Consider the following 10,364-nt stretch of genomic DNA (forward strand, 5'->3'; position numbering starts at 1 on the left):
CCCCAAAGTCCTGCCATTTGAAAAAGAAAAGGAAAAGAGTGAATTTTTGGCATCCCTTAAGAGGATTATACCATAATCATTGCTCTAATAGAAAAGAGAGAATTTGATATCACTGTACATTCTTATGGTGCCCATCGCACCTATCTGGTTTTTAAAATGTCTCTAGTCATTCATTAACAGGTTTGGTACTTTTCATTAAATATCTTCTTTATATACCTTTTGTACCTTTTTCAATCCATCTAAATCTCTAAAGACAAAAAATACGATCTACAAGCTGGCACTGTAGGCGACGATTTTCATCAACTTTGACATAGACTTCGGCAACGAGGAAGAGTATTATGAAACCAACAGTGAGTTAATTGGCGAAGCAAAATCAACCTCTCCAAGTTGGTGATTTCAAGTGAATATTCATGTTTTTTCTCAATTCATTATTATTTTTTGGATTTTTATTTTTTAAAAACTTAGAATGGTTTAAAACTGCAGACAACTTTTTCTCTGCGTTTGTTCTCCTTTATCATTATTTTTTTACAATTAACATTGTAAAGAAAACATTTGAAATTGTGAAATCAAACATTATTGACATTTCCTTTGGTGAAATTAAGATTTTTATCACTAATGTGTAGCCAAGTTCTTTTTACCTATCAACTTTTGCCCTCGCATGGAAGGGAATGAACACCGTGCCAATCGCATCGGGGGACCACGCTCATGGGAAATTTGCATGTAGCATGATAGGGATATGTACTTTAAAAATACGTAGGAATTATGTTGGATTGGTGAATTTTTCTGCTTGATACCGTGTAATGGTTGAGAATTTGGAGGTTTTCAGCATTCAACTTCAGTGAAACTGCTTTAGTTTCAATTACTTCGATGTTCATTGTAGGCAAGTGATGCATGATGGGCTTAAGTTAGTAAAGGAATGCAAGGGGACTCTGTATCGTGTCCCTTGGAATATGGAGGATCATTTATTTAATAGTTAATTGATTGGAGTCTAATAGAACTCTTTTTGACTAGGACTTTTAACTTTTGGACGAGGTTGAGCATGAAGCTTGTCTTCTTATCTTATGAGATGAGATTTTAGTTTATTCTGCCAAGTTATAATCTTGCCTTGGATTGGGCTCTAAGAACTCGTTGGACCATGAACACTGGCAAGGATGTTCACTACTAAGTCATGCTTTTCAAATTCAGGTCAGCTTATGGTCTTAAATAATGAAGGGGACACAAGAAGAAGATCAAACTCTTGTTAGTAGATATTATGAAATGAGGTTGGCCCTAGGTTTGTGGTACAGTAAGAAAGGATGAAAGCTGGTGACTAAGCTGGACAAAGCTAGAAGGTTAGATTATGTCCTAGGTATATGGTATGGTACATAATTTGTTGATGATGAGACACAAGATTAGATCAACTGAGGTGATTAAAATAGACAAGATCAGAAGATTATATCAAATTTTTGTTTTGATATTGTAGAATCAAGTTGGTTCTAGGCAAATCATTTAGTAGGAATGAATTATCAATTGGGCTCAATTGAGGCAAGGTAGAATATACTTTCATTGGTACTATATATGATAGTTAATAAATTAATTTATTACATAAGTTATCGATATCATGAGAACAAAATTGCTATTCCAGTTTTAGTCATAAGCTCAACATAATTGAATTATTTTGCATGTAGTTCTAGACCATAGGATGGAGGTATTGACTTGGTCTAAGAAGTCATGTACATTGAGGGCTGAATTGGTCTCAAGGTCATAAAGGAATTGCAATTTTTGTACCAAATCCATCGATCATTGGCCTATTTCATCGATCAAATCTCTACAAAACTTTGTAATTATGTGTAATCAAATGATCTGTATTGTATATGTAAATCATATGGATCTTTATCTTATCAAATTTAGTAATTTTGCTAACGTAATCAACGTAGGAAATTCCATCAATCCTTAACGCTCTATACACTAACGTTACCTTTAAAAAGAAACAGTCCGTGCATTGCACGGGCATTAGACTAGTCTTATGAAATATGTAATTAAAAATAATTGTTGATTTTGACTTGTGATTTTTATCTATTTTTAATCTACACTAAATAAAAGGCTTAGTATCAATAATACTTACTTTATGTGATAGTAAAATTATTGTCACACAACCACATGAATTAGTACTAAGTACTACTAATGCAATCTCACATAATTACTAGTTGCCGGCACGTTATGAGTAAAATATATCATCTATCATCGAAACTTTGTCTCTTGTTTTAGAACGGTCACTGAACTTCTATTTGTTTTCAACTCGTTAATAGACTTTAAAAATGGATTCATATCGGTCAATCAGTCAGTTAAATGAACTGAGTTGCATAAATGTCAAACATCTTTACTTAGGGTCTTGTCAGCGGCTAACTATTTGAAATCGATCATCAATCTTTTTATCCGCTTTTCAAAATGGTCGCTAGACTTCAATTTTATTTCCAACTAGTTATTGGACTTTACAAAATGACNAATAGTCAGATTTGAAACATACAAATAAAGGGCCTGACTTTTAGGATTGCAAATCTTCCTAGCGGATCGTTTAGTCTGCAACAAAAATTTTGATGCTAAAGATCCTCTAGAGAGGCAATAACAGAGCATAATTTTGTTACTGCTCAAATTTAAATCAATTAAAAAATAATTGATCTTGTACATTTTTCTTTCACATAAGTGGATTCGGGGCATAACCTTTCTATTTTTAATTCGATCATATAGGCATGGTACTTTAGGTTATAATTTTATTATCGTCAAGTAAGCAAGCGGTTTAAAACATGGGTAAAAAGTTCAGAGATCGATTTGAAATGGTTGATGAGGCTCCACATACATGACGCCACTTGATACATAGGCAACTTCGTTAATTTAATGGGGTGACTAATTTGAAACCATTTTTAAAATTCATTGACAAATTGAAAATCAATGGAAGTCTAGTAACCATTTGGAGGATAAAACCAAGTTTTCAGACAGGCTTTAAAAGATCAAATCTTCAAGGTGGAAATTATATCAAACCATACTTTAAATATTCAACATTCTAAAATCAAGTTAAAAGTTTGACATTTCAAAAATCGAATGTTTTATATTTAAATATTAAATATTATAATACAAATTTTATTTCAAACCCTAATTAATTTATCTCATTCCTCTTTTCCCCTCTCTCTTCTCACCCGTCTCCCTTCCACTCTCAGACGTCGCCTCTCCATTCCTAGTAGCCTTCCAGCGGCACGTCATTGATGAAAAACAGCTGCGACGACGACGATTGGTAGTGTTGGCGATGGCGTAGTGGTGGTCCTCTCTTCTCACCCGTCTCCCTCTCCACTCTCAGCAGCCTTTCGATGGTTTGATGCTGATTTCCTGTTGATTTGTGTGAGATTGGGTTATGCTGTGGGAGTTATTCTAGAAAAAAATCACTTCAGTGAAAGAAGAAGTGAAATCATTGGTGAATATCTTATGCTGTTCTGGATCTGGGTGCAAAGTAGAATGAGAAATTAACTTCCATCATCCCCTCATTAAATATACTGTTTTTGTTGGTGATTGTGTCAATTGCTTAGTCAGAAATCTATAAAGATATTTCTTTACATCTCCCACCCTTCACCGTGCACCAGTTGTTCTGAAATTGATATTTGATAGTTCAAAATCATATTCAAATATAGTCTGAAAGAAGTCACCAGCGGTTTGATAATTCACAAATCTCTTCAATTTGTATCAGATATGGAAGGCTAAGGAGTTTCTAAATATTTTTCCAACCAACAGAAATGCCAGAGTAGAGGCTGATATTGTTGATGCTCTCACAGTCAGACTTCCAAATCTTGGGGTGAACCTTCTACCAATGGCATTTAGGCAAATTAAAGATCCTATGGAGATCATTAAGTTGGCAATTAATTGTCAAAGTGGGGCTTATCTAAATATTGATGAACTTGTTGAAATTCCAAAACTTCTTGGATTAAGTTCACGGGAAGACAACTCAGCAGTACAGGAAGCTATTGCAAGAGAGGCAGAATTGTCGGAGATGTCCAACTGGCTTTTGATCGCTGTCTCATGTTGGCCAAAAAGGGCCTTGGTTCTGCTTGGGACGACGCACAGCTGCAACCACTCTCTCAGCTCTTTGTACCGCTGCGACGACAAACAGCTATAAGGAACACGACTGCTGAGACATAGTTTTTTTTTGTGGGGTGGGTGTGATTGTGACCAATTATTTGATTGATTGTAATTAATAATTGGTTAATTTGTAATATGTGACCTAAAAATTGTGACTGTGGCTCACAATTGAATAAGTTGTCTTCAGAAAATTAATCACCAACTAATCTAATAATTTGCAATGAATAAATGAGTTGTGGTCAATAAAATTTTTGTTTCCATGACCAATGAATAATTTATAACCTATAAAATTTTTTACTCACGACTTAAAATTTATATGTGACCTATAAATTTTTTTATTTATGATCAAAAAATTAGTTATGATCAATAATTTGATAAGTTGTGACCAAAAATTAATTCGTGATTAATTAATTTTTTGATTTGTGATCGATGAACAAATTGTGACTTACAAAATTTTTGAATTGTAATTGTAAAATAATTTGTGACATAAAATTTTTGATTTGTGACCAAAAATAATAAGTAACTAATTAATTTGTTAATTTGTGATCAAATTGTATAAATCTGTTACCTAAATATATTTAAATAATAACTTAATTAATTAAATCATAAATAAATTTTAATAAAAATCTGATTTTTGAAGTTTGAAACTTGTTTTCTTGATTTTGAAGTGTGTGATATTTAAACGCTTACTTATGAAATTTTTCCATCTTCAAGTTCTCCTAGTTAATGGGGGTCCAATTTTTTATAGGGTCTGTTCCATAGTAATTATGAGAATTAATTTTTGGAAAAAATTCATAAACCATGCTTTAAGTATGGCTAATTCAAATTCAAGGCCTAGAGTTTTAAAATGCAAAAATCTGGTTTCTGTAAATTAATTAAAAATATTTTATTAATGAAGCATATTAAAGCCACAGTTATAAGATTTATGGTCACAGATGTGTACTTTAAGATCACAATGTCACATGTTATAAAAATCATTGATCACAAATAAAAAATATTATAGGTCACAGTTTTTCAAATTAGTTGGTCACAAATTATTTTTAAATCAAAGTTATCGAATTTTTAGGTCACATATTTTCAAATTAGTTGATCACAGATTATTTTTAAGTCACAAGTTATCAAATTTTTAGGTCACAGATAACCAAATAATTGGTCACACACAACCGCTGCTGTCACCACCACTGCAATCTCCACCGCAACCGCCACCTCCCTCACGCTGACACAGTCTCTAGCAGCACAACATCAACAGCACACCACACCACACCGCCACGACCACCACCATTGTCAACTGCCACCACCGTTGTCAAATCCACCATCGCCGCCAGCACCCCTCCCTACACAACCAACAAAAACCACCTAAAACCACACCACCACTAAAACACCTGCAAACTACTACCAATTCAACCACCATAGACGCCACCACAAAACCTCCACTACACAAACACAAACACCATCACCACCACCACACAAAACCTCGTCCAAACGCCACCCAACCGCCATATCCACCACCATAGTTGCTACCACAGAACCGCCATCACCACCACTATCCACCCCTCACCATCACCACTTCCTTAGATCGGAAAGAGAGAAAAAAATCCCAAACCCCCTCCCCAAGCTGGCAGTAGTCGCATCGAAGACTGCAGAATCACGAATCATTCTTCAAAGATCGAAAAGTGGCGCGACTGAACCACCGAGTGAGTTTGAGTAGAGAGAGAGAAGAAAAACAAAACGCCGCCAGTCAGGTTGCTGCAGACGTCGTCACCGTCGTGAAAGCTGCCAAATTCGGTGGTGTTTTCTGATGTAGAGAAGTAGAAAATACGGTAGAGAGAGAAGGATAAATATTAGGGTTTGAAAATGAATTGAGGGAAATATTTAATCTTTAAATTATTATATCAAAACCTGATTTTTGCTTAAGAAAACTTCGACCCTGATGTTTGAATTGTGTTCTTTAAACCCCTGGTTTCATGTAATTTCTTCTTAATTTTTTGATCATTAGAGAGAAAAATTGGTCTTATTTGTGAGCGAAAAAGTAAAAAATGACATTTGAAATAGTGAAATAACAATAAAAAAATTAAAATTTTTTTGGGTGAAAAATTGCTACTAAACGGAGGTATAATTTGAGGATAAGAATTGTCAATGTTAGAATAGTGTAAATAATATCCTTCATGTTATCTTATCATTAATTACGACTTTTTGTTTTTTTGTGACAAATTCATCAAACTTGAAAGAAAGTTACGACGACTTGAAACCAAATGAAATGGAAGTCATCCAGCTTACAGAAGCAAAATAATAATGCTATTTCGTCCGTCGCGTGGATTAAAATTAAATTTTTAATGAGTTTTGATAAGTAGATGAATGTAAAATTGTAAATCTTATAAAATATGTAATTAAAATTATTTTGACTTGTGATTTTTATCAATTTTTAATCTAGACTAAATAACAGGCTTAGTATCAATAATACTTACTTTATGTGACAGAAAAATTATTCTCACACAAACACATAAATTAGTACTAAGTACTACTAATGCAAACTAAAATAATTACTAGTTGCCATAAAAAATGATGCACGATATGAGTAAAATACATCATCTATCGAACTTTGTCTCTCGTTTTAGAACGGTTACTGAATTCTATTTGTTTTCAACTCGTTAATAGACTTTAAAAATGGATTCATATTAGTCAATCAGTTTATTAAATTAACAGATTTGCATAAATGTCAAATGTCTTTACTTACGTAGAGTCTTATCAGCTGCTAACTGTTTCAAATCGATCATCAATCTTTTTATACGCTTTTCAAAATGGTTGCTAGACTTCAATTTATTTCCAACTAGTTACTGGACTTTACAAAATGACAAAAAAAGAAAAGAAAAAAATAAAAAAGGGAAAAAAAAAACCTAAAATTTCTGGCTTTAAAATCTTACCTAACCTTCAATTTAAATGGATTGCAACATTTAACGAAGTTCATCGTATTCTATGCTACAATTTCCACTCAACTACATAGTCCATAGACTTTACATCCCCATACAAATATTGAATTGAATTATTAATTTATGTTGGATTATGAAAGTGACGTACAATAATTATCACTTTTTCAACAGTTTTAAACAATTCCTTAAAAATTCTTTAAAAACAATTAGATAATGTATGTAAAATTCCTAATTAAATCAACTAAAAAATAATTGATATCTTGTACATTTTTCTTTCACATAAGTGGATTTTAGGCATAACCTTCTATTTTTAATTCGATCGTATAGGCATAGTACTTTCGGTTATAATTTTATTATCATCAAGTAAGCAAGCGATTTAAAACATTGGTAAAAAGTTCAGTGATCGATTTGAAATGGTTGATGAGACTCCACATAAGCGACGCCACTTGATATGCGTGCAACTTTATTAATTTAATGGGGTGACTAATTTAAAACCATTTTTAAATTTCATTGACAAATTGAAAATCAATTGAAGTATAGTAACAATTTGAAAGATAAAACCAAGTGTACAGATAGTTGGGAGTTCGATTGGAGTGCAACAGAAGAGGTTGTACTTGGAGATAGTTAATTCGAGCGAGAAAAAGGGGAAATTTCTGATGGTGCCAACAGCGGGCACAACCATCACGATGAGAGGTCCAGAGATGATCAACGGAGAGCTTGGATTCGTATTTACAGATGTGGAAGAGAAGTGCCTATCTGAAGATTTAAGGTTTGCTTTGGTGATGAAATTTCTCACTGTGAGACCAAATATAGATGTTGTTCGAAGGATTGTTAACAAAACTTGGGGCCTTCAGATGATTTCAGTAATTAGTTTCATCATACCTCACATGTGTTGATTCAATTGAAAAACGAAACTGATTATTTGCATGTATGGACAAGAGAGGGTCGATCCTTGGCTGGGGCGACATTTTAGCTTTTTAAATGGTCGGCGAAGTTTGAATTAAATAGAGAATCCTCTATTACTCCACAGTGGATTTTCTTGCCAGATTTGTCGATGCATATGTATAGACCAGATTGCTTGAGAATTTTGGCGACTCGATTTGGAAGATACTTGGGTACAGACCATGCAACATTGAATCAATCTCGGGCCACAAGTGCTAGAATGTCTGTTGAAGTGGATATGCTGGCTGAACTAGTTAGAGGTTTTCCTATAGTTACTTCATCGAGGACATTTTAGTAGAAGGTTTGGTATGAGAAGCTAGGTTTCTATTGTATTAAATGTGGTCGACAAGATCATCCTGAATCCGTGTGTCAGCTTGGACAGAAGCTTATACACCCTCAAAAAGTGATGGAGAGACAGGAATGGAGTAAGAAACAAGGGCAAGTTAGAGAGAAAAATAAAGACAAGGTGGAGCAATCATTTGAACAACTGGTGATTACTCGAAGGGGGAAGGGAGAATCGTTGGCGGGGACAAGAAAACATGTCAACGAGGGGGTGACTTTGTGTGATGCTATGTTGAATGGATCTACTGAGTCGGGGTACTATATATGTCTCGAGATTTTTCTAGACGACATGGAGCAAGGGTGCCACTTTATTGCGATCATAGTTTTTATTTGGAGCGTCTTCACAACTGGTTCATGACTCAGATTAGTTTTCCCTTTGTGGTGGTTGTGTTTGAGTCGATTCTCCTGTTTAACTTGCGAGTTTTGTGCTACAAAGCAAGGGTTTTATAGATTGGCTTCGTTATTGCATTTTTGAAGGTATTTTTGTACAGATTTGTTCATTTTTCTGTGAGCTTATGTTGATTTGAAAGGGAAAAGGTTTGCTTTTTGTTTTTATAAAAAAAGTATTGTTCTTTCTTCTTGTACAGATAACAGCAATAGAGCGCGAATTGACTAATGTTGAGGAAACTAATTTCCTTGAAGGCTTGGATATTGACATACATTCTCCAGTATGTAAAAATGAATACTTTTTTCTCTCCTTCTGAGTGAGTTTTGATAAGAAATCTTTTGTATGCAATAGTGCTTCTTCGTTTATGTTTAAAGATGAAACTAATAAACAACTGTGAAATGCTTTATTCAGTTGAAATAAATAAATTGAAAGAACAGAGGTTACAATTTCGTCCTCCCAAAATATTAATTGTTGAAAATTTGATGCTGCTCTAAAAGACATGCTGCTAAACTGGATGGAAGATGCAGTGACTTAGTTCAAGGTTTGGAATAAGCTTGTTCAATGTTGTGCTTGAAAATATGTATCCCTTGCACCTGCTTGTTGAATCACCCTCCCATAAGCTTTTTCTGGTCATTGGAGCACCTCGAGAGTTACTTTACTGTGAGAATACGTCGTCAAGTTAAGTCTGAAGATGAAGACTTTGGCTAGGTTTCTATTTTCACTTGTTTTTCTTATAATATTCTTCATTGAGCAATTCTTTTATCCTTCTCTTTCAAAAAATTCTTAATTTGATAAATCGATTTAACATTAATGCTTGCATATATTCACTTAGTAAGAAAATTGTGTAATTAAATTTCCATCAAAGAAGTTAATGGGTATCAGTTATAGTATTGTTTCTTCAAATTGCTTGCTCAATTTCTTCGAATCCATTAACTTAAAATCCTCTTCTTCTTTTTTATACTCCATTTACAAATTTCTTGTTTGTATCGAAAATGAATTCCTAAATAAATTGCAAAATTAAATAACTGTGTCAATTCTTCAGACCTACTTTTTGCTTGATATAAGATTTTTCCAGTAAGAAAAATTTGTGGAGAAATAGATTTTGCAATAAAGGCATCATTGTAACTAATGGTTTGACTCTGATGAAAGGTCGGAGAAGTGACTTAGCAATACTAGCCGATGCTTACCAAACTTGTCCCTCAATTATAGACTTAGCAAGAAAATCCTTAATGGTAAATGTAAATTTCATCAAGAAATCATAATAATAATTTGCCATAGAACTCCACAAGATGCACTAATTGATTTATGAAAAAATTGTGTCCTAAACACCAGTACTACAAAATCTCAGCTACGTTGATTCAACTAACGATATGTTCAATCTTAGCTCCTACAAAATTACATAATCCAATTTTATGTGTCTTTTGCTTCTCTCTTTGAGGAGTTCTTTATAAATTTGATTCTTGAAATCACAGGAAGATAGTGAGCTCATAATAATTAAAAGAGATGTTGTCGAGCTTCAATTGGATTTATCTAGAACGGTAGAAACGACACTACGGTAGAGCAATAGATTTGGATAAACCTTAGGTCAATTTGATTAAATTAGCTTTGAACTGAAAATTAAAAATAGGAAAATTGTACTTTTGGGGTTGAGATAAATTAAC

At 33.6% G+C, this 10,364-nt stretch overlaps 1 protein-coding gene across 1 annotated transcript; it reads left to right on the forward strand.

The window, feature by feature from the left end:
• The first annotated feature begins 3,143 nt into the window (after positions 1–3,143).
• Positions 3,144–4,332, forward strand: LOC111405620 (MAG2-interacting protein 2-like). Its single transcript, XM_023034582.1, has 2 exons — positions 3,144–3,344; positions 3,716–4,332. The coding sequence occupies exons 1-2, from the start codon at positions 3,342–3,344 to the stop codon at positions 4,139–4,141; spliced, it is 429 nt and encodes a 142-aa protein (XP_022890350.1). The 5' UTR covers positions 3,144–3,341; the 3' UTR covers positions 4,142–4,332.
• The last annotated feature ends 6,032 nt before the right edge of the window (positions 4,333–10,364 follow it).

The sequence above is a fragment of the Olea europaea genome, chromosome 12 (genome assembly GCF_002742605.1).
Source record: "Olea europaea var. sylvestris chromosome 12, O_europaea_v1, whole genome shotgun sequence".
Classification (NCBI taxonomy): domain Eukaryota; kingdom Viridiplantae; phylum Streptophyta; class Magnoliopsida; order Lamiales; family Oleaceae; genus Olea; species Olea europaea.